The sequence below is a fragment of the Scleropages formosus genome, chromosome 25 (genome assembly GCF_900964775.1).
Source record: "Scleropages formosus chromosome 25, fSclFor1.1, whole genome shotgun sequence".
Lineage (NCBI taxonomy): Eukaryota > Metazoa > Chordata > Actinopteri > Osteoglossiformes > Osteoglossidae > Scleropages > Scleropages formosus.
Window position 1 is genome coordinate 17,548,398 of NC_041830.1, and position 24,135 is coordinate 17,572,532.

Here is a 24,135-nt window from a genome sequence, read left to right on the forward strand (position 1 = left end):
GATCCGGTCGGGTTTGGTGAACCGGTGCCCCGTAGCGCCCCCTTCGGCAGCGTTCGCCATCACACGGCGCACGCCTCTCAACGCTGCCGAGGGAGATGACGCTCCACGTGCTCCTGCGTTTTCGGGCCAGCGAGAGCGACTCGGAGCTTCCGCGTCGAAATGGTCAGCGTAATGTGTGAAAATGCGCGGCTGCTGACGGCAGGACAAAGACAGGAGAGACACGTGTTCGCATTGGATGGAAAACCAAACTGTTTACAATTCGACCTTCCTGACGTTTCAGAGGAGCTGATATTTCTGTGAGGGACACCTGCTCTACCTACCCTAGCCCTGACCCTGACCCTGACCCTAACGCTAACCCTAACCCTAACCCTGACCCTGACCCTAGCCCTGACCCTAACGCTAACCCTAACCCTAACCCTAACCCTGACCCTAACCCTAATCCTGACCCTGACCCTAGCCCTAATCCTAACCCTGACCCTGACCCTAGCCCTGACCCTGACCCTAACGCTAACCCTAACCCTAACCCTAACCCTAATCCTAACGCTAACCCTAACCCTGACCCTGACCCTAACGCTAACCCTAACCCTAACCCTAACCCTGACCCTAGCCCTGACCCTGACCCTAATGGTAACCCTAACCCTAACCCTAATCCTAACGCTAACCCTAACCCTGACCCTGACCCTAACGCTAACCCTAACCCTAACCCTGACCCTAACCCTAACCCTGAACTACTTTTTTGTTTTCAGGGCAGATGAACGCTACAGAAGAGATGTGAGTGAAGTATGAAGGAGTGAAGAAGCAGTGCTGTGGGAAAGTCTCGCTTCCCGCAGAAACTGCCGCCATCGTGATTTTGTCACCCTCACCGAGGCGCAACAGAGCTGCAGATCGAGCCGAATCTGTACCGGCGTTTCTTCACGGCCACCCGTTTTTTACCCCGGCTTCCCTCACAAAGCCACTGACCGCTGGGCTCACTGGCCGCGCGGAACGCTGGACGCGCAGCCGGACCGTGTTCATAAGTGTAGCTCCGGCCCGGGACGCACACTGCGACGGGACGTGGACACGAGTCCAGCTGTCCCCTCGCACAAAAGTGAGGTGCTGAAGCAGACAGACAGACACACAAACGCACGCGGGCGCACACTGCATTATACTGACACACACACACACACACACACACACGGCTTCTCTGCTGCTTGCTGTTGTGTTGCTGCTTTCCTTTTTCTCCTTTCTTACATGTTGTCCGTCACCAGTTACACACATTCGACATGAAAAGGCTACAGGTATCAATAGCTGCAGTGCTCATCGAAGATCACGACGCCCCCCCACACACACGCACCCCGCCCCCCGAATAAATAGAGCAAATATATCTGACGGTAGATCCATAAAAATACAGACATCCCCATGATTACGGTTGAGAGCTTCACTATGTCTTTAAAGCATCAAATTTTTCCACTTGCACGTTACACAAGAGCACAGGACCAAACACTGCTCAGACTCGGGTACGAAACAGAAATCTCAGCAGCAGCTGAAAACTAAATTCACTTCTGTGAGGCTTTCAAAGTGCTCTCATATTGCTAGAGAATCAGCTTTAAATAACTGAATGAATGAATGAATGAATGAAACAATAAAATGTTTTTTACATTGTTTGAGTTATGAACTACAGGTAAGTGGTAAAACACCTTCAGGCAGCAATAACGTGTCACGTTTTGCAGTTACAAAACGACGGAACGGTGACGTCACCGTTCCTTATTTCTCTCGACGCCTTCAGAACATTCATTGACTTCCACTGATCTCCCGTAAAAACGATCGTTTCCTTCGATCCGGCCGCTTAGAAAAAGAATTTCAGCTTCGCCTTAATATGAGCCAAGTTTCCAGCATAACGAAAACTCACAGCTGCAGAAAAGCATCCGAACGACGGCGAGAACGTGACGGAAAGAACGGACGCGGTGCTTCCTAGAGCATCGGACGAAGGCAGCGAAGGAGGGGCCGTGGACGGGAGGGAGACCCTTCAGGGGTGGCGCTGGGCATCTTCACTCGCATCTTCACGTACGTCTCTTATTGCGAAGGATACAAACTGACGTGATATGTATTTCGTCAAGAACAGCTTTCCAGGGATTCCCACGGATTTGCACGAGGGCTCACGTGTGTACTACTGCACTTAAAGACTGAAAGAGTTGTGTAGAAACACACACACACACACACACACAGCTGCTGCTCAAGTGTTTGCCTTCACTGATGTTTCGCTTTGCACAAAGGAGGGAAAAACAGCTAAATCAGTTTGCAAGCAAAGTGTGTGTGTGTGTGTGCACGCATAGCCACGCAGAGGCTCCTCACCAGCGGAACGTCACGGCGACGTCGCACCGCTCTGAAGGAAACCTTGCAAGTGACACCAAAGAGCTGCTGGAGCTTCTGACTGCTCGGCGACTTTGGGAAGAAGGACGTGGAGCTCAGGGGTCCCGCAGACGCCCTTCTTTCCGCTCCGCTGTTCAAAGCCGACGGCAACCGGAGCGACGACCCGTCCATATTTACACGTGTCGGACCGTCCGCACCGTGGGCGCAATCTGTCATTTTCCCTTTGACTTCCAGGATTTACACCGGTGTTAAACGATGCACAGAGAGGCTCTCCGTCACGCCTCGACATGGAGGGCACGTATGAAACAGGCCGGTGCTGTACGATGTGCTCGTGGCCTCCCTCAGCCCAACCGCTCGGGCCGTTGGAAACTTCCAGAACGTTCCAGAATACTCGGGGCTCCGCCGCAATCACCCATGATCTTCCGAACGGGGGCTTCGATCCTCCATCCCAGAGGGAGATGGATCACACCCCTGCTGCACCACCTCGTTCCAGATGCCACGGGGCCGAGCGAGAAGATGGCGCCAACGTGGGCTTTGCATAGAGGCCTCCTTCGCCGCTCATGGGCCGAGGGAAGAGCCGAGGGAAGAGCCGAGGGAGACGCCTGCGCGCGCTCCCCGCTGTGCTGGGAGACGGCGCGTCAGCAGGCGAACGAGGGGAACGCGTCAGAGATTCAACTTTGGATGAATCGCAGTCGGGATTCCAGACGAATCGACATCCGCGAGAGGAGCTTTTGGGCGACGGGCCTCGGGTCAGCAGAGGAACGCAGCGTGTTTACGACTTCGGGCCAATTAGGGGACTGTAACAGGCCTGGTCGAGTGGTGGAAAAATGCAAACACTCATCCAGCATGCACACGCGCACACAAACACACACATACATGGACCGAAATATGGCTTCTGAAGTTGGAATCAAGGCAGTTCAATAAATGCCATTTCTTTTTACATCGTATTTTCCCTCCTTGGTCCACAAAGACGCCACTCGGCTTTGCGTTCAAGCTCAGCTTTGGTCTGCAGAAAATAAAAGTAGGGTTCGTCTTTTGTCCTATTTACAAATGAGCTTAAGATGGAGCGGCGGCGTGAAACACCGGCAGTTCCGTGCGTTTTCTGTCCCGTGAGCAGAACTTCCCGGGCCACCAAAGCCTTCATTCCTCAAAGCGAGTCCCTTCTTTCGTACAGCGATGGACGGGACTCACGGGGGCCACTGAGACAGAATGGGGGCAGGCGCAGCTTTGGGGGGGAGCCGCAGAAACGGCATAAAGACGCAGAACAAGCGCGGGGCTCAGTCTGCGTCACAAGTCGGACGGCAGCTGGGATCTGGCGGCGTCCGTCTCCGAAAGCCCGACCGCCGAATCTCTCCTGTCCGGCCCGGAGTCCGGGACGCCCTGCGCCTCGGCGGATGAGTCTGCCGCGGAGGCGGGGCCGGCGGGGGCGGCTCCCGCTGACCCCGCTTTCTGCGGCACGCTGGCCCTGGAGCCCGCAGGACCCTGAGCGCCGGGCTGAGGTCCTGTCGGGGGCACGGCGGATGTGGATGGAGGGGGGCTGGGGGCGGCAGGCGCGGCTCCCTCCTGGGGCAGCGAGGACTGGGAGGCGGACAGCGCTCGGACCTCGTGGCTGATGCTCCCGCCCCTCTGGGCAGCGGGCCGCTGCATGAGGCTGGGCCCCGGGTGCAGCTGGGCCAGGGACAGCTGGGAGGCCGAAGGGACGCCGCTCAGAGGGCTGCAGCTGTACTGGAAGGTCCGCCCCGCGCCAGCAGCCAGCGGGCTCAGTACCGGGGGGCTGGAGAGGGCCGAGGCAAAGGCTCCGCCGGGCGCGGGGGGCGGGGCCTGCAGCGGAGAGGTGGACACGGGACTGGAGAGGCTCTGCAGCACCTGGAAGCGGCGGACCATGCGCGGAGATGACAGGGCCCCGGGGCCTGCCAGGGGGCCCAGCATCGGCGGGCAGAAGCTCATGGCCACGGCCTGCTGCAGCGTGGCGATGGCGGAGCCGACGGGCGGCTGCCCGGGCGGCGCAAAGATGCCCCCGTGCACAGGTGGGGTGGCGGACATGGCGCGTGGCCGCTGCGGGTCCACCGGCTGCACCATCTCGCGGTCGTACTTCACGATCTCCTGGATGAGCTCGTTCTCATGGTTGTTGAAGACCCCCGAGTTGAGGTCGTGCTGGACCTTATGCATCAGGATGGAGTTCTTCTTGCCTGCGGCGACACAGTGGTGAAAGCACAAAGTCCCACAGAGTGAAACATCAGGGACGCACTTTCGCCGCATTTGTTCTGCATCGTCGTGTCAGCTGAGTGTGTGTGCGTGCGTGTGTGTAAACGTGACGCACTGGGGTGCTGTTGGCAATGCGCTGTTTCTTAGTGTGGTGTGTGCGACATCACACTGCACTCGCTGTGTCCATAACCGACAGCTGTCCTCATTCACATGTGGGCCACGATGCGGAGTGAGCTCAACCTGCTGATCCTGTGTGAGTGTGTGTGTGTGTGTGTGTGTGAACGTGATGCACTGGAGCGCTATTCCTCCTCCGCAGAGACACATCACTGGTCTCTTAAAGGGAAAGCAACCCCATTTTTTTGCTGAATCACAACTTGGGTATTAGTGAGTCCAAGTCCGCGTTTGTGTGTGTGTGTGTGTGTGTGTGTGTGTGTGTGTGTGTGTGTGTGTGTGTGTGTGTGTGTGCGCGCGCGCGCGTGTGTGTCTGCAGGAATGCTTTTCTCCACTCCACTGCTTCTTAACCCTTTGAACCAAACAAGATAATTAGCTCCCAGACAGGCTGCACTACTATTCCATTCTTAGATCTACAGGCATCTGAGACGCATTTTAAAACTTAATTTATTCGCAGAAACTACGGCTCATTAGAGCAGCGAGACCCAGAAAAAACACTCCTTGCCCTCGAGAACACCGAGCCCAACAGATATGATCAGTTATTGTATCGTGGGCCGCACAATTCATCGTTTCACCGTCTCCCGGCTGCCTGTTGATCTCTGCGCTTCCTCGCACCCTTTCCCTCGCTGCCGCGGAGTGTGAGCAAATGCCAAGGTCAAAGCAGTCATCTGCATGCGGCGCTCGTTTGCGTGGGCGCGAGGTGACGGCTCTGCGCTGCCTTCGCATGCGTTTCCGTGGAGCTGCTGGCTGACAAGCTCTCGCTCCTCGGTCGGTGCGGGAAGGAACGCGGGTTCGCGGTTTCCGCCGCCAACAGGGGTGGGGAATGAGGGCGACTCTGCAAGAGCGGGGTACCTATGCGGTTGAGCCGGTCGATGGCCACCGTCTCGAAGGCCCTCCTCATCATGGGGTACTCCTCGAGCACCTCGTTGAAGTGATCCACGGAGAGCGAGTAGAGGCGGCAGTAGGTCTCGGCCCGGACGCTCGCCGTGCGCCTCCCTCTCGTCAGGAGGCAGATCTCTGCGGTGCAAAGAAGAAAGGGGACCCTCTAGGGATGGGTGCAGAAGTTCACTTTGGTTTCCTCACGAACCCTTCCCCAGGTCCTCCTGTGTGGTCCTTTGTTCACTGCATCACCCGCAGACTCGCGACACCCCCGGAAGTCACTGCGCATGAGCGGCTATTAGCTATTCGTGCTTTAAAAGGCAGATGAAGGGAACTGGAACCAAGATGAAAGCAAAGCATCCCATGGCGAGACCGCCTTTGTTACCGGCGCCGAACTTCCACGTGCACTCGAGGGTCGACCGAACGCCGAGGTGCGTGCGGTGCTTTGGGTGCGACGCAGGGAAAGAGCCTCGTTCCGCAGCCTCGGGCCATCGTCGGGACCGAGCAGGACTGAAGACGCAGCTCAGGTAGCTAAGGGTGCTCCGATCCAGCGGCGTCTCTAGCGCTCGCTGAGCACGACTACACCCCGAAGCCTGAGTTGCAGCTCAGCTCGAATTAATTGAAGGTAAAATAAGCTGTTCCTCACTGTCTGTTCAGAAGAAAACCACTGCTGACAACAGCGGACCCAACCGTTGAGGTGACCGATCTCACTGTTGCGCGGCAGGTACGTATCTGGGGACGACCCAACACTGCCGAAGGCGCACGCTACGATGCTGACCCGTGTGTGTGTGTGTGTGTATGTGAATGACTAATGCTTTCCACTAAGGCTGTACAAGATGTGGGCTCCTGCTGGCTCCAGGCTTTTTCCATAGCATCGCTCAACTTCGGCCTTGGGCACCGCTGGGTGCTGCCTTTTCGCGTCAACATTGACCTTTGACATCCCGCATCATCGACTGCTGCCTCTTTGTTGTACCTCTAGACTATGGATTCGGAAACTTCTAGCTTCTGTCCTTAAACCTCAGGAGAGACCATATATTTCTTCTGGGTCAGCAGCACATCTGGGTCCTCAGACAAGCTCTGAGGGAAGCCTCTGAATCTGGGACAAGCAAGGGGGCCACGATAGGAGTCAAACACTGATGTCAGCCAGCTATTTATCTTCATTATCTGCTCGCTCTAATTTCCTAATGAACATATTATAGGCAGTGGCATGAGGAGAGACGCCTGAGACGGAATGACGAATGTGCATCGTCTGCTGCCAGGAACACATGAAGGGGTCATCAGGTACCACTGGCTGAATGCTGGAGATCCTCGTTCTTGCAGTCATTGTACAGGGAAATATAACTTGTATGATCTGTTTAAGTAAACGATACATTTGAGAGGAAGTTTTTCACAGAGAATTTTAAATGCATTCTGGCAAAGTTCCCGGTTTTTAACAGGTTGCACTGTGTAACGCCGTGCAGTTCTACTACGATCATTCCTGATTTACAACCACACTTCCTGACGGAACCTTTCTTGGGTAGAGACAGATGTCTTCTGCATTTTTGCAAACACAAATACCGCCACGACAAAAGAGGACGTGGCGGACTACCATACCTCCAAAGTAGGAGCCGTCCGAGAGCTTCATGCCCATGGTGCCCTTGGTCAGAACGTTGACCACGCCATGCTGGATGAAGTACATCTTCTTGCCGATGGTGCCCTCCCGGATGATGTAGTCCTTGGGCTGGAAGACCTCAAAACGCAGCTTGGTGAGCATGGCCGTCACAAAGTTCGGCTCAGCGTTGGCAAACAAGGGCATGGAGGCCACCAGCTTTCGGCAGTTGAAGTTCACAATTTCCTGGAAGAAGGTGGGGCATGCTGGGACTTGACTGATGCACTGCAGTGTGTTTGAAGGTCTTAAAGTGCCTGCATTCTTTCATTTTCCTCATATGGCTATCCGTACTTCTCACTGTCACTGGGGTACCTCAAGGCTCAGTTTGGGGCACCATACTCTTTACTCCTTACCTTTGTTTAATTATCATACAAAATTGCTATCCTCTCATTTGATTTATTGATGAAGTTTGGCTTGGTTATTGCTGCCTTTTCACACATTTACACAACATATATACATATATATTGGGGAACAACATATTTGCAGCTTCGTGACAACGACTTCCGTGTTTCGGTTGTTCTCACCTCCCGCAGAGGCTCACTGAGCTCCTCCAAGATGCTCTCTTCATCAAACATCTTGCCCTGGTAGCGGTGCTCGTAGTAGTCATGGATTTTCTGCCGGAAGTCGGCTGGCAGTTTGTGGAAGGACATGTACTGCTCCACTTGTTTGTACTGTGAAGAAAGCATGATCGGAAGATCTCATGGAGTGAAAGTCATGCGGTTTCAAGCATGACAAAGGGCTCCTGGAAGGATGGACTGCAAGAATTACTCAGTTCTGCTGGAGGTTTTCAGATAAGAACCTAACTGTTCACATTCACTATTGTCAATGAGACCACAGGGTTTAAAGTCACCATTTTCAGCAAATAGCTTTAGAGGCAATATCACAGGTGCCGGAACTCAGAGTTGAGCTAAATTTAATCGGACAATCGCAGGACCTAATCTGTTCATCGGTATTAAAAAACATGTGTATCGATGAAAAAATCGTCTGTCTGCTGTATGAGACATTTCTGGAATCGGTAGCTTCTCTGGGGGCAGAGCGACGAATCCCATGTCATTAAAGACAGTTAAAGAATTTCTAGCTGGGGTAAAGACGGGGCACTCCAGCGGAAACCTCACAGCAGGTAAAGAATGTGACGCGGAACTAGGTTACCCTCAAACTGCAGGGACGTCTCGTCTTCCTGGAATCAAAATAAGTTATTATATAAAACACATAAAATTAGTTTCTCCTCCTCTATATGACATTTATTTTTTTAAATCATCATTTGAACATAACAAGGTCTGTGCTGAAATGATGCCTGCATGGAAGGGTGACACCAGTAATGAGACATTCCGGTCTCCTCCAAGAGGAGCGTCACAGTGGCTTTCTTTGATAGCCCCTCGACGCAGAGGGAGGCCAAGGTTCGAGAGCAGCTGCAAACTGCTGGGAAGCCACTGCCTACTGGGGACACCCTTCACAGGTTTCAGTGCAGGGGGGCTGCGACCCTCAAAACCCTCAGTGGGGAGGGGGGGTTTCATGCGGAGCGCCCGCTATACAAAGAGATGTCAGTGCGCCACCAAAGCGTTGAGCCGCACAACTGCAGCCGCGTCACCCTGGATCACACCGAAGACGAAGGCAGAGGCTGCAAGAGACGCCCTGTTTCCGCCTGCGGCGCCGGACTCCCGCTGACCCTGTCGCTCTGACCTTGGCCAGGCCCGAGGAAGAAGTTAGTACCAAGAATTGAGCCGCTTCCTCTCGCTCTCCCCCGTCGGTCACACTGGTGTCCGTCAAACAATTCCACCGCGGGCTCACTGCAGGCAGCTGTGTCCAATTTATTCAGGTCCGTTCCATCGACAAGAGCTGCTTTACATTACGGCGCATCCCCCACTGCGTCTGTTCCCCGTCCCCATCCCCGTCCCCGTCCCCGTCCCGCCAAGCCTGGTTTCATACATTATTCAAGGGGAGGCCAGTTGGGGGACAGAGCGTCTCCCGGGGAGCGCGCTCAAATGCACCTGTGCATCTCAAGCGTCGCCCCGCGCCGCCTCTGAGCACCGCCAGCATGGAAGGTGTCACATCCAGCTGATTTGAGAGCCGCCGTCTCGCACCGGTGCTCACAATTCATCGCGGCCGTGGCACGCTTTCCTCGCCCTCTCGCATCTTCCGTATGCAAACAAAGCAGACATTTCCAGCTGCTTGTGGTTACAACCGCGTGTTTCACCTTCAGCAGCGTCAGCACACGTCAGCGTGCCTGGCTGAAGGGTTCATGGACCATCGGCAAAGGAATTAGTATCGTTATGATTCATTTACTTTGCTGAGCCTTTTGTGCAGAGTCCATTAATACTGCAGCGTATTCTTACCGCATCAGTTCAGGGTGAGCTCCTTGATCCAGGGTACTACAGCACGAGTGGGATCTGAACTTGGAACCTTCTCGTTACACTGGTCCCCTGAGGAGGAGAGGCTTGGGCCCGATCGCTCAGGGACCCAAAAGTGAGATACAAGAAAGGGGGTCATGTGGCGGCTCTGATGCCCTGTTTACCGTGGTTTAGCTGTTGTTGAAGATCATTACAAGAAATTTCTTTAATGCTCTCTCCCCACCTGTATCTAACACATGTAATGACAGCCCTGGACGTGTCGGGTCAGCGGCCAGATGAAAGGGCGACGGGTGACCTCTGACCCTGTGCAGCTCACACTCTATACGAAACACTGACCGCAGAGCCGTAAGCGGACAACTTTGTCCCAAATCCATGTAAAGAGGCCCTGGGTTCAGAGGCTCTGACGCGAAGAGGCTGAAACACATTTTGGCACTTTTTCCAGCAAGGCGTCACCACGGCGTCACCACGAGCGCCGCCATTGCTTTCAAAGTGCACAGTGCAGTTACGGTACTGTGGCCACTCGTTCCATGGATTCCTCTGTGGAGCTGCCGTCAGGGTCGGAGGTCAGAGGTCAAGTGCTCCCGAGCCCACATGAGCCAGAGAGAAGACGGAGGCGAAAGCGCCGACCGTGATTAAGATCCGCGTTTGCGGGGCGCCGTGGCTCATCCCGCCGCCTGCCTGCCTGCCTGCCGGCCGACACCCCTGAAAACGCGTTCGCTTTAAAGTCACGGCATTTGGGCCCGACCCCCCACGGCTGTGATTCACTTGGTTCTGACTCACTCTCTGTGTCCGTGGGCCGACAGACACGGCTGATAGCTCCACGACAGCCGAAAGCTGTGCCCGCAGCGAATGCAGGAGGAAAGAGAAAACGCCTCGAAGTGAGTAGTGTTCTTCACAGCTCACACCATATTCTCACTTTCACGCAGTGCAAAAAACGGCTTCGAGGCGCCCCTGCTTCCCCGAGTTCGCGTCACGATGGGGCCGTGTGGGTGCGTTCCTGCGGGTGCATCTCCGCAGCCCTGCCGCCGTGCCGTCCTGCGGAGACGCATGCCGGCCGTGCTCTGCTGCAGTGGGTAAAAAAAGCAAAGTGACTGTGAATGTGGGTAGAAGTTCTCGGGCAGCCCCCTCCCGCGGTCTCCCCGAAGGCGGCCCGGCATCACGCTGCTGTTCTGCAGCCCGGTAGGTTTCCGCACGATGTACCCAAGCATTTGACGCAGGAATGCAGCAATGAGCCAGTGACAGGGTAGAGGTCAAGGGTCAGGGTGGCACACACCGCAAGGGGTCAACGGATTCATTTGTTTATACCAAAGAGGTCATCCCTGGAGGGCAGGCTGTAATTACCACCCTTTCCTCTCCGGATGACCTACAGGCCAGGAGGCTATGCTGGGGGTCAGCCGGGGGGGTTAGGCCGTCACAGCTGATTCATGCGAGACGGACGACTGAGCGTTTGTCCCATAATGCTGTGACCTCCGTTCACCTGCAACCCCCTGCAGAGGGAGAACTGGTGCCGAGTCAAATCGAAATGCTCTGGTTCCTGTCGCTTGGGAGGTTTTACAGGCAGCTCAGCTCCGCTGGAGCCACATCACCAAGGACACTCGGGAGCTCCTTGGCAGGGCCGCCACGAGTTCCGTACCTGAAGGCTGCTTTGATACCCAAACCAGATCGATGGGTGTCACCTGATTAGGACCAGTGGGGGCGGAACGCAGACACCCACCTCCGCAACATGTCAATGGAGCAAATGCGAGTTGTCGGCCAGCGGTCAAAGGCGGAGCCGCCGCCCGTGCTCCAGGAGCGAGCCTCGCCTTGCGGAGGACGCGCGTTTGCTGCCTCGTGAGCGTCCAAGCAGCCGGAATCCCCCACCCCACCCTCCTCTTGGTTTGTCCCGAATTCTCTTCGGCCAGACCGCACTGGCAGGCCACACCCCTCGACACCATGGCAACCGCAGCGATGACGGCCCCTGGTGTGGAGGACACAGTGTGCCGGAGGTAATTCTACACGCGAAAATTGCCCGGGCCTCTGCAGCAATCAGTACGGCGTTGGCAGAGATTCGAGGGAAAGAAAAGTTCGAATTCATACTTCCTAGTTACAGAAAGCTCAATTAAAATGTTTTTTCAACTTTATTTATTTGATCCTTTTCCTCGAGGCGTCATGCAACACGAGGTTTGCACACACAGCTGCTTACACCGACTTACCCGTTCAGCAGTTCGGGGTAAGTACCATGATGAAGGGGACTACAGCGGGAGGGGAAATTTGAACCCGAGTCCTCTGATTGCAAGACAGCAACGCTACACACTACGGCACCTGTCCCACGCTTGGGGAGATTTGCTCCCTTCAGGCAGTAAATCTCCCCAGTTGTATAAGCAGAAAATAAAATAAAATAAAAGAAAAAATCTTGCGAAAATTCAGAGGAAGCACTGCGGAGCATCATCTTCACCACCTCCATCCCTGTCCATCCTTCACGTGTCCCAGTTCCTTGAGGCTTCAACACCGGCTGGTCCGCTGACCACCGCTGAAAACCGCGTGTAAAACCGAGCGCGAACCGCTGGAACCCAAGCGACTTCAGTGCGGGAGAAGCGCACGCGAGAGCTGCACATGCCGTACACGAATGGAGCAAATCCCCCTTGTGAGTCACACTCCGACCTACTGACAGTGAGAAAGGCGTCCAAGAGGAGGAAGCCAGCTTTCTAGGGAACGGCAGAGTCGCGAGAGCTTAGAGGTGTGGAAGGAGGCCAGAACGAGAGAGCGTGAGCGAGCGTTCCTGCTCTCCACCGCAAACCTCTGCCAGTCGCCACGGAGTCAGAACAACCGAGCCAGAACCAGAATGCCGCTTTCACCAGAAACCTCAAGACTCTGAGCTGAGGTGTCAAGGTGTGAAGGACCAAGGGTGCCCTGGAGGAGATGCGGGAGCGTCTGAACGCCACAGGATCTCTGAACGAAGCGCTGTCGACGGGTCCCCCGGACGGTGGCTCGTGCTCCTACCTTCTCCTGGTACTGTCGTCGAGAGGAGTCCAGCGACTGGATGAGGGCCGTGGCGTGTCCGATGAACATCGCGTAGCAGGTGGCTCCAACGATCATGCTGAGCATGGTGAGCCAGATGTCGGAGAGGCTCTCGGGGGCCTGGCGCCCGTAGCCGATGCACAGCATGTGGCTCATGGCCTTGAAGAGGGCGAAGGAGTAGAGCTCGCTCCACGAGTCGTTCTACACGAAACAGAGGAACAGATGGGGACACACGCTCAGCTGACGGGACACGCTCTGGTGTTCAAAACGTGATGGGGTGTAGTGACCGGGGGGCCGGACTTGTGACTGTAAGGATGTGGGCTCGGATCTCGGGACCGGACGCTGACGGTCCGGACGAAAAGCCACATTCTCCTCTCACTCGCATCGACATTCGCCCGGCGCAAGTCCTCCGGAAGCAAAAGCTCACAGACGCAACCACCTTACGGGGCCTCGTGGCTGGGGGAGGACGTTTGTGCGTGTGTAAGCGACCACCTCCCTGAGCAAATCGCACAACCACACGAGAACGAATGACAGGGTGCTGGACAACTCTTCGGAATCCGTCCGAAAGAGACGGACGCGACAGCCAAGGAGAAATCGGCAGAACGAATGCAGCGGGTTGGGCTTTTCGCACGGTCGTTCATCAACCCTTATCACACGGTGACACGTGCAACCACCGTTTGTAGCCTCGCAGTCTCATTGTCGTCGCCACGGCGGCCAGTCGTTGACACGGGCATCTAAGCAGTCGCGTTGACCTTGATGTCCTCTGTGGCACAGTCACGTCCGAACGAGACCCTTCAGACACGGCGACCGCTCTCGCACCCGTGACTAGAGCTTTGCCTCCCGTTTGCCTCCCTATGCTGCTGAAAAACAAGCAGAACTAAGCAGTCAATACGCCCACATCATGCCGCGCGCTAATGTCGAGTTGACCCCCCCTCCTCCTTCCGTAGAGCAGAGCACGCGGCCAGCGTCGCTCCCGTCTCGTTAGTTTAGTGGCTAAGGCAGAGAACTGGGCTCACACACACAACACACACAAAGCGTTCATCGGGACTCAGCGTTCGGGGTCTGGACCCGCCGCTGCGATTCGCCGCTCAATCCTCCGGAGCCATAAACCCTCACCGATCCTTTATAATTGCAAAAAGTCATTAAGCTCTCAGACGACAGGAGGCACGGAGCTCCACTCCCGGCGGACAAGGGCGACTGAGAGCGGCTCCGTTTCCATCCCCCGAGAGCACGAGCACTTGACCTTGACCGGGTCCAGCTATCGAAACCTCGGCTGCCTGCGGTTCATCTTGCACTGCACGCCGCGAGCTGCTGCTCCGTCCAGCTCCTTCTTCATGTCTGACAGCTTCGCTGGCCCACTTCAGCTCAGCGATAGACGCTGAGGACCCTCAAGGGTGGCCACGTGACCCTGACCCTAGATCCTCGATATCGTGACACACCACAGCTAAATAAGTCTTCGTGTCTTGCACCCAATTCTCAGTCACAGTGACTATGGATGCAGGCCTTCAATGTAAAGCACAGAACATTCTGGAAGCGCTCCCTCTACGCTGCCACCAAGAGCCGCCATCGACTCAACCGCACGGAACAGCAAGAGGATCCAGCAGGAGCTACGGGACCCTTTGCTGAAGAAGCTTTGCAGGTCCGACTGAGTAAGAGAGGCTCTCTGGTGCCTTTGCCTGACTTTTCTTTTTCACAGTTACAGCAGCTGCCACCTCCAACCTTCACACGTCGCTAAATGAATCAATGTAAATGGATTTATTTTCAAACCTGAGGCAGGCGGTGAACAACCAAAGTGTTCACTGTTTTTTATGCAATAAAGACACTGGAACAGTGCAGCCACATGAGGAGCACATGGGCCTGCTTTTCTCCCTCACCATCAGGACCAGACCACCCGGGGGCAGTTTGGTAGCAGCGCAGGTGTGTCCGGCACTGATCCTAGAAGGACTTCTAGCTCTCACTGAGACCCAGAACTTGTAACAAATGACGGAAGTGGGCTGAGCCATTAGGTGGATGAACGCCATCCATCCGGGTCAGGGGTCCAGGTCAGAGACCTCTGCGAGGGCTGGGCCACCACGGCTAGGGAGACCGGAAGGAACACGGGGTTCGGTACGTACCACCATCTTGTTGAGCGACACCCAGCAGTCCTCGGGGAAGTCCTGCAGCATGGGCACGAGGAACTGCAGGCAGCCGTCCCAGTGGCACAGCAGCAGCATCATGCCGATCAGGTTGAAGATGCGCATCACGGCGCTGGCCAGGTCGTAGGTCATGTGGAAGATCTGCCGTACAACAGGATGGGGAGGGAGAGGTGGGGGGTGCTGTCAGGGGACACTGGCGCTGCGGCAGAGTCTACGTCTTCCGGCACGTCAGCGGGGAATCGAGACAGCGAGAAAATGAGGAGGGGTGGCATCTGCACCCCACCCAACCCACCCATGGCGCTTGACGCGAATGGTCTCCGTGACATCTCTCATTTCCTCCCTTAACAAGCGACGTACGTTGCCGCATTTTTGAAATACGATTTCTGCGAAAAAGCAACGTACGTGACGTGTAAAATACATGCGGTAATCAGTACGGACGGACACATGCATCAGGGCCTTAAAATTCTTTCGGGGAGCGAGTCGCTCTTGACGACGGTCTCCCTTTGGGGTCCGGACTGTTGGCTCGAGCCAGCGTGCCGAAAAGCCGCCGCACGAGGGAAACGCGGACGTCCCACCCAAGGCTGCGGGTCTCCATCGAGCAAGCGGCGGGGCAACTTCACAGCTCGGAGCGAGCGAGCTCCTCGAGATGGAAGGCAAAGCGAGCAAATCCCCATCTTTCGGAGGGCGTGCGTGAGCGGAGCAGCCCGAGCCGCGTCCCTCCGCCCGAGTGCCGCGGCTCCGTCGGATTCCTCGGGTTGCGCAGCTTCCGCAGACGGCGGCAGGGCCTCGCCTCATCAACAAGTGAACGCAATAGCAAAGGCGATAATAGCGGACGCAAAGTCATTAGGCGCTCGGCAATTCCATCAGATACGTCCTGTAATCTGTGTGAACTTGCAGCGCTGAGTCACTTTTCCGCGCCTTCTGTTGTCAAGCTACAGTCATGGAAAAATAACAGCACACTGAGTCGTTCTCTAATCTGTCCTGCAGGGAAATGTCTCCGCGAAGCGTCGAGATTTACTGTAACGGGCGACACGTGAACTTGAGAAACCGTTGTTGCTTCGGCATTAATGAGGCGGAAGAGGATCTTTCTGTAAACACGCGGACGCCGTCTCTACGGCGAACCGCGTGCGGTCGGCCTGACCGGGCGGGAGGCCAGCCTGCCAGGCGTGACGCGGAACCCCGACCGCTCAAAGCGTATGGTGCTCTGCGTGAGGCCACACCTGTGACAACAGAACAGAACACACCTGTCAACAGGAGGCCAAGGAGGGAGAGTGTCTCTAAGTCCAGCAGATCCCTTTAGGCAGCTCATCTCAGCCTCTCTAGCGGAGGTGCGGCACGAGACCGGGGTGGACGGCTAGGAGATGCGTCACCTGTAGACGAGATGCGTCCGGCTCATGATGCAGCCCTCCAGACTTTCCGTCAACGGTGCCGTACGCTGAGGAGACGGGGTCGGCCCGCGTGGCTCCGTGTATGACGGCGAATCCTTGCCCTTGTTCCGTTTCTATGGCCACCGTAGCATCGGCACTGCAGCGCATGGCTTACGGAGCTCGATCCCTGTGCGCGAACGTGTAACAGACCGAGACCCTCAGGACGCCCACCACAGGCCGCCATGGATCATTACCGTCCAACAGCTTGAAGCTCTTTTTCGCGGCTGAATCAGGCTCTACGTTGGATCCCTCCCCCGCCCCCCGACCCGCTGCCATCACCCCGCTAATCTCCAGCATGCTTTCATCATGGCGACTACATGTGGCAGAGGAGGAGGAGGAGGAGGAGAAACTGCTTGAAAGGGGAAAAATCACTCCTGGTTGGAGCACACAAGTGGCAGTGAACAGTGGAAGAGAGGAAGCATCTGCCTGTCCGAGGGGGCACCAGCTGCTCTTTGGATGCACCACTGTCAGATGCTGAAAATCAGTCATCGCATCAGCAGAGTGATGATACATTTGGCATCATGGCGTCCCCTCAGCACCACAGGTCTTCATCACAGCTGGACGGTGCGGTTCCGCTTGAGAAGAGCACCCCCGGAGACCCTCGATACGAGAGACCCACCAAAGGCCGAATGGTAGAAACCGGGAATGGAGTTGAAACGTCACCTCCTTCCTTCATGGGCTCTCACTGAGTAGACAGTAAACAGTAATCTTACCATGATGAGCGCCTCTTCCTAATTCGATTTAAAAGAGCATAATCACCGGGCGCTTTCGCATACCTCATCTAAGGGAGCACGAAGTCCCATTTAGGGTAATTAAGGCGGTAATGCACATGTGGTGAGGCCCCGTTGTAGGGGTTCCCACCATGAACTGCAGTGAAGTTCAGTGACACTGCAACCACCTGGACTCCAAACAACGTGTCTCATATTATCATAGCGCCTCGTGTTGGGTAGGAACATGAGCCTCCCGTGTGTTCTGTTCACACAGCTGCAAGCGACGCTCTCCACAGCTCTTTGTCCGCATCACATCCGGAAAACGTTTCCGACCTCCATGTCCCGGACTCCTCTGGCCGTTCGGGAGCCGCGTGGCAGCGGATGAACAGCTGGAAGTCGATACGCCGCCTCTCCCTCGCATTACTACTCTACGACTGAGAAACGAGAACCGTCTAGGAGAACAAACGCACCTGAGTCATCATACCTGAGCAGAGGACAATCCCACATCCGTAACGGAGGAACCAGAGTAGAAACAAGAGAGGTATTGGTGCCGATTCCTGAGCCCCACTTCCATTACCTGGCTGCATTTCAATGCCTTTTTTGGGCTGCATTACAGCCAATGCAGCAGAACTTAATAGGATGAGCAGAACTATAAAGATGCTCCTAAGGGAAGAACTGAGCGATGCTCCGGTCCAACTGCTCCACGCGGCTCAATGACGTGGGGTCAGCAGGTGCATCGGCACCGAGGATGCGCCGGTGAGCGGCCCCGTTCACGAGACGTGTTGTCAGGCCTCCTGCCACTCAGGACGGACAGTGTCCAGCAGCGTCACACATGGCGCTTCCGCCCCAGGATCTGCGTTAGTCAACCTCCCTGCTTCTCCTCCAGGCTGCCAGCATGGCAGGAAACGAGGGGCTGCGATGAGCCTCTCGGTGTCTGCCCCTCCACTCCAGAGCCTGCTCCTCCACTCTCATCATCAGCTGCAGGAGGATCGATCCCTCCCCTCCACACCCAACAGCTTTACTCATGGGTTACGAGCATTGTGGGAATGACAGAACGACAGAGAACATATTTACCCATCACGTGCAGGAGTCTTCAAAGGAGTCAAGAGAGAGGACGCGAGGAAGGAGTGTGGACGTGCAGGAAGTACAGAGCCCGCATATTGTGCGGGCTCCACATCAGCTCCACATTGGTCGTCATCAAGAAAGCAGAAAGCGGGCTCTGAACACCCCCCATCCGCACGCACGCACGTTCGACATGGACAGGAAAACCTAGATCTCCGTGTCAAGTGAAACATCAGCTGATAAGTGGCACAGCTGAGAGGAACCGTTACACTTACAGGATGTAAACAGATGGTTGCTGTTGGTAACGGCACATACGTTGTTACACTGTATATATCGCATACCAGCAATAACGCAGAGGTACAGTAGTGTGGAAGCTCTGTTTCACTTTTCAGACTTTTTGACGTGCGGCAAATAGCGTAATTAGAGTACTATTAGTGTACAGACTGCATCTCTTATTACGGTAAAACAGCCTTAACTCCACCCACCTCTTCCCATTGGTGAGTGTACTAAACGTGACCATTCTTAGCCCCACCCGCCGCTTCTCATTGGAGGATGTACCGGGAGGGACACTTCAAACCTTTGCTCCACCCACCCCCTTCCACTGGTGAGGTTATAAGAACACCTCTGCCCTTTGTCCCACCCACCTCCTCCCACTGGTGGATGTAGCGGATGAGCCTGGAAAGACGCAGGAGTCTGAGCAGGCTGAGGATCTTGGTAAAGCGCACGATGCGTAGGGCGCGGGCCGTCTTGTAGACCTCGGAGTCGATGCCCTTCTCCACAATCAGGAAGATGTAATCCACAGGAATGGAAGACACGAAGTCCACCACGAACCAAGTCTTCAGGTACTTCTTCTTTATTGTCTCGGGGTCAAGGATGATTTCTGTGTTGTCCTCGATGACGATGCCCGTGCGGAAGTTGAGCACCAGGTCCATGAGGAAGAAGGTGTCAGACACGACGTTGAAGATGATCCACGGCGTGGTGGTCTCGTCTTTGAAGAAGGTGATTCCCACAGGGATGATGATGAGGTTTCCCACCATAAACAGCAGCATGGTGAAATCCCAGTAGAACCTGCGGTGGACAAACACAGCGACTGGGTACACCTGTGTCTGAAGCCAAGGTCTACTGTGCATTGAGGGCATTTTTACCCCCGGCGATAAACTGACTGTAATTCAGCAGTGATATTGGTTCAGCTCACATAACACTGATCCCCATATTTACAGTTCTCATAAATTTTACATCATTCATTTTCCCTACTTCACAGGCCATACGAAAACCACGTACAATTTCTTAATTAGTAGAGAATACAGTAAATTAAAGTTTTCGTTGGACTTCTGAGTGCCAGAATGAAGGCTTTGATTACACACACACACACATTTTCCGAACCGCTCGTCCCATATGGGGTCGCGGGGAACCGGAGCCTACCCAACAACACAGGGCGTAAGGCCGGAGGGGGAGGGGACACACCCGGGACGGGACGCCCGTCCGTCGCAAGGCACCCCAAGCAGGACTCGAACCCCAGACCCACCGGAGAGCAGGACCGTGGTCCAACCCACTGCGCCATCGCACCCCCAGGCTTTGATTAGTTCTTGGCATATCATAAAATATACTAATTTTCCCCAGTGATGGGTTATGGTGATGGTGAAAGCTGTCCAGCTGGGCCCCAGCTTTCGGTCATGATGGTGGTAGATGTGTGGCAGACACCGCATTGGATGTCGAGTCGTGGCACCCTGTCGGAGCCTCAGATGAGGCCTAGCAGTGGCGCGCTCCGAAGATGACACACACATCTGTGTGAAGTCGTCCGCTCGTAGACGATCAGACGCGTTCTCACAGCTCGGCGGAGGTGAGCACAAGGACTTCCTGGAGGCAGCACGCGTTTTTGAAACCAGAGCGCTCGGTCAAATTGATTCCCAACACTGGCGGCGAAGGAGTAACACAAAACTCAGGCAAAATGGGTCCTGGAAATATGTGACCTCTGCGAAGGACTGGGATTGGCATCAACACCATGCGGACGGGTCGTCTCCCATCTAGATGGTTTCGCAACAAAAGGAACCGAGAGACCATGTGCACAGCTGTCTGGGCGCCGAGGGACTTGTTCTAAGGGCAGATGGGAAGGTGGGAAACGGGGACTTTCCTTTACGCTTCGCCCCCGTATAAAACACGACTCTTTGTCGTAAGCGACACACAGAGCCAAAGGTCCCGCCGGGGAATTGAACCTCTGGCCCTTGGGGCTCGGGCTCAGCTTCTCAGCTGCCTCACTCATCGTCGCCCCATAAATGGATCCGTTTGGAAGGAGAAACAGGCTGACGCACGAGAGGAGGAAGCGCGAGCAGGTCAGTCCCACTGTCGAAGCGCGCACTCAAGCCCCCCCCCAGCAGCCCTCCGCCCCCCTCGCTCTGCTGAGTCACGGTCCCCTTGCTGACAAGGACCACACCACAAGGCACCGCGCGTTCAGAATGCGCCGAGGGCATGTGATGGTGACCGTTACCAGGTCACAGTCACCACTTGGCAGGAGCCACAGCAGTCAGAGCTGGTTCCTTCCAATCAAAGGTCCTGGGTTTGAATGCCACCTCCTGCTGTAGTACCCTTGATCAAAGTACTTAGCCTGAATTGATAGTAGAAATTACCCAGCTGGATAAGTAGGTGAATCAGTGTACGTCAGATTACAAACGTAACATTTTACTTCGTTCAAGAGAGAAACTTCATCTGAACGAATAATTTGTGAAATTGTAGAAACAGCTGGAGATCTTCATAAGGAGAGCAGGTTGCCTGCGTGTGACGCTAAGCAGACCACCCAGCATCCCTAATCAAATCAATTTTGACACCGCAGACATGTTTGTCCTATTAATCACAATAAACGAAAGCCAATGTGAAATGTGAGTAAAACAGTTGCCCCTCCCACAGCCAGAAGCGCACCGTGAAATGTCCTCAAACCACGGGATTCGAGTGGCGCCACAGTGGTAAATGTTTGCTGCTGTGCTGCAGTGTATGCAAATGAGGTTGGTAACCTTGGAAATGATGAGTTTGCTGGAACTTGGAGGCCGTTTGGAACAGCGCAGTGAACCATTCTAGTGTTTCTGGGCCAGTGGCACTGGTGTGTGACCGTGCGGTGTGCGCTGGTGTGTAACAGTGACAACGACTCTGTGGTCAAGGGACATCGGGTCTGCGTGGATCTCAAGTCACTTTTAAAGGCACGAAAAAAGTATCACTGCACCCTGCAAGAGGGTGTCGGCGACACGCTCCTTCACCCAGCAGGAGTAAAGTCCGAACTTCCACAGCACAGGGAATGTGGCCCAGGAGTGAAAACACGCACAATCCGGTCGAGTGTAACTCGGTTCATCTCACACTTCGTTCTCCCTCATACTTCTGTCACTGCATTCGGCTCTTTTGGGAGTGGGGGGCGCAGCGCTGTCCCTGGTGCTGAAACTGCAGTCCCCGCTGGCTGAGAGCCAGGCCGTGGTGCGTGACGTCAGAGAGCACCTGTCCACGTCGGAGAGAAGCCCCCCTCCCCCAACCCCCCCCCGCGCCCAGCGCTGCCGTCACAATGTGTTCAAGGACACCCCACGGAGCTGCGTGGGCTTCACGGCTGCAATGCAGTGTGGGAACGAGCGGTGTTATTGTTTCACTGCGGGTTTGGGTGTCCGACAATTTGTGAGAATTATTTCAGAAATTGCCACGCGAGCGAATGAGGATCATTCATGGTGGCAGTGAGCGATGCCCACCCCCCCCCTTCCGCCCCACCCCCCGGGTGTCACGCGCGACATTAAGAAAAGCGGGTTCGTTCTGGCGACAAACTTCTGCAATCCCGGCGGTGCTGTGATTTCAGCGCGCGGGTTTCGCGTCACAACCCCGAAGCCCACGCCGCGTGGATTCAGAAGCGATTCGCAGGAGCAGCACTTTCTGTCCTCGCGCAGCCTCGCGCGCGTCAGGTCAAGGTGACATTGCGGGGGAGAGAGGAGAGGAGAGAAGAGCGGGCGGGAAAAGGCGGCGTGTTTCATGTTACAAAGGTCCGCCGCCCACCTCCTGCTCCACATCATGTCAACATGGGTGGTCCTCAGAGCCGCAGGACAGGACAACGTCTGCATGTGCGCACGTGCAGGTTACCCTATGAACGAAAGGTCTCACATGAAGCAGCATGTCTCATATGTGAAGAAGGTCGCGAGGGGCGCCGGAAACATCTTCTCTTTATGTCGCCGCACATTCCTCTAGTGGCGCGTGTCTGATGACAAACAAAGTGCCCTGGACCGTGTGGGGTCTGACGGTGCCACGGAGCCAGAGAAATACACACGCGCGCGCGCGCGCGCGCACACACACACACACACACACACGTGAGAAATACACCGCGAAACAAAAGTCAAGCGAAGTGTTTGCGCACGAGACGCAACGCTCAAGAGAGCGGACATGCGGACACACGCGGAGCGCACGAGCTCACGCCGCGACGGCAGGGGACCCCCGCGCGCACCCTCACCTGAAGTCGCTGTAGGGATGGATGATCCAGCTGCCCGCCGACTTGACCCGCTCCTGCTCGCGCTCCACCGCCTTCTGGCTGCCGAACATGCGCAGGGAGAACTTGTTGACCCCCGGCTGCAACATGCTGCCCAGCTGCCGCTGCATGAAGCTGCCCTGACTGCCCCTCTGCTCCGCGTCCTCGGCCACCGCCGCCGCCGCCGCCGCCGGCGCGCCCTCCTCGGAGCGCACGAACGTGACGGAGCTGCGAGGCTGCCGGCTCGGACCCTGCGCCGGAGCATGCACCTGCACGTGCACGCAGGACGAGGCCTTCCGGCTGGGCGCGTTCGAGAAGGACACCTTGGACTCCTTCTTTTCGGAGAGCCCGGCCTCGGCCCCGGTGGCCCCCGGACCCTGGGGGGCGCACGCCGCCCACCTGTCTCCGTCATCGGCCGCCGCCCCTCCGGCACTCGTCGTCGCTCCGTCCGCTTTAGAGTCTCCCGGCGAAGCCGGGCTGCCCGCGGGGGGAGACTCCCTCCCGCACTCCCCGCTCCCGGGGCACTTGACATCGGCGGCACTCGGCGGCGTCACCCCCGCCGTGGGCGTGTGGCCCCCTGAGCCCGCAGGTCCAGGTGTGGCGGCGGCGGCGGCGGCGGCGGCGGCGGCAGGTGTCGCTCCATCGCCCCGCGCCGCCCACGGCTCGCTGGTGGCGGTCGGGCTCTTCGTGCTCGTGCCCCCATCTCCACCTGCGGCGGCTCCGCGCTCCCCCTCGCCGTCCTCCGCTTCATCCAGCACGGCGGCGCCGCTTCTCGGGGCGTCGGGCTCGGACCTACGCGCAGGAGCGCCGCTCGCCTTCCCCTTCATGGCAGGAAGCTGCTCCGTGTCCATGACATCGGGAGGACGAGGAGGAGGACGAGGACACGAGCGGAGAGAGAGCGGAGGGAGGGAGCCATGGAGAGACCGGCGGGAGAGACTCCGCCACGCGCACAGCAGACGCCGAGAGACACGCAGACGGAGGAAGGGAGGAAACTGGATTTATACGTGACTTCTTTGCCAACTACCCGGGGGGCGTCGCGCGTGGGACTCCACAGTCGTGCTCGAGGCTCCGCTCCTCATTTCGGCCACGAACGGCGCGAGAAGGATTTCGCGGCCAGAGCGCGCGCTTCTTTCCCGGCGCATCGCGTGCGCGCTCGTCTCCTTGGCGGCTCTCCTTCTCATAAATACAGTACCACGTCTCCGCTCATGGTGAATCACAGTAAATCACAGTCAGAGAATGGTGACACGCGGACGTTTCGGATCGCTTTAATAGCCCTTTGCGTTCGTGACGACATCACTTACAGGTGTTTACAGAGAAAGGGAAAAAAAGAAGGGAAAAAAAACTTCAGAGGATCCGGGGCTCATTGGCAGCACCCGGGCGCGTGGTGGTGTAGCGCCCCCCAGCGGCCGCAGGGCGCATCGCCCGTCACAGCCCCGCAAACCCGGACTTGCTCTGTGTCACGGAGGCTCCACTTTGGGAGTCATTATGACGTGGCTTGTGGCACGTGGGGTTCACGGATCATTCTCCAAGGCTGCGCTATAAGCACTTTTCTAGAAGAGTCTCAGCAGAAGTGAGAGGCCAGAGGTCAAGCGAGCAGAGGCTTCTCTTCAGCAGAGGAGCAGAAGCAGCGACTCATGTTTTATCGCTTCACATACGTTCAGACTCGGGAACTGGGTTTCGAACCTTCAGCCTTCTGCTCACAGGTCCACTCCCTACAGCACAAC

General features: G+C 56.3%; 1 protein-coding gene across 1 annotated transcript; it reads right to left on the reverse strand.

Annotated features, from left to right (window-relative positions):
- Positions 1 to 681: 681 nt before the first annotated feature.
- LOC108921404 (potassium/sodium hyperpolarization-activated cyclic nucleotide-gated channel 2-like) lies at positions 682 to 23,563 on the reverse strand. The gene is made up of 8 exons (XM_029249115.1): positions 22,397 to 23,563; positions 18,576 to 18,999; positions 14,712 to 14,873; positions 12,580 to 12,798; positions 7,777 to 7,923; positions 7,198 to 7,438; positions 5,578 to 5,742; positions 682 to 4,538 (listed from the first exon to the last, which is right to left on the reverse strand). The coding sequence occupies exons 1-8, from the start codon at positions 23,260 to 23,262 to the stop codon at positions 3,637 to 3,639; spliced, it is 3,126 nt and encodes a 1,041-aa protein (XP_029104948.1). The 5' UTR covers positions 23,263 to 23,563; the 3' UTR covers positions 682 to 3,636.
- Positions 23,564 to 24,135: the final 572 nt, after the last annotated feature.

Bases quoted from the DNA above. Each gene is read 5' to 3' on its own strand.
- LOC108921404 (XM_029249115.1), bottom strand. From the start codon at position 23,262: ATGGACACGGAGCAGCTTCCTGCCATGAAGGGGAAGGCGAGCGGCGCT. The intron at 14,874-18,575 runs GTGGGTGGGACA...GTTGTACGGCAG, and splicing joins ACATCCACCAGTGGGAGGAG to ATCTTCCACATGACCTACGA. The intron at 5,743-7,197 runs GTATGGTAGTCC...TTTGCACCGCAG, and splicing joins GGACGGCTCCTACTTTGGAG to AGATCTGCCTCCTGACGAGA.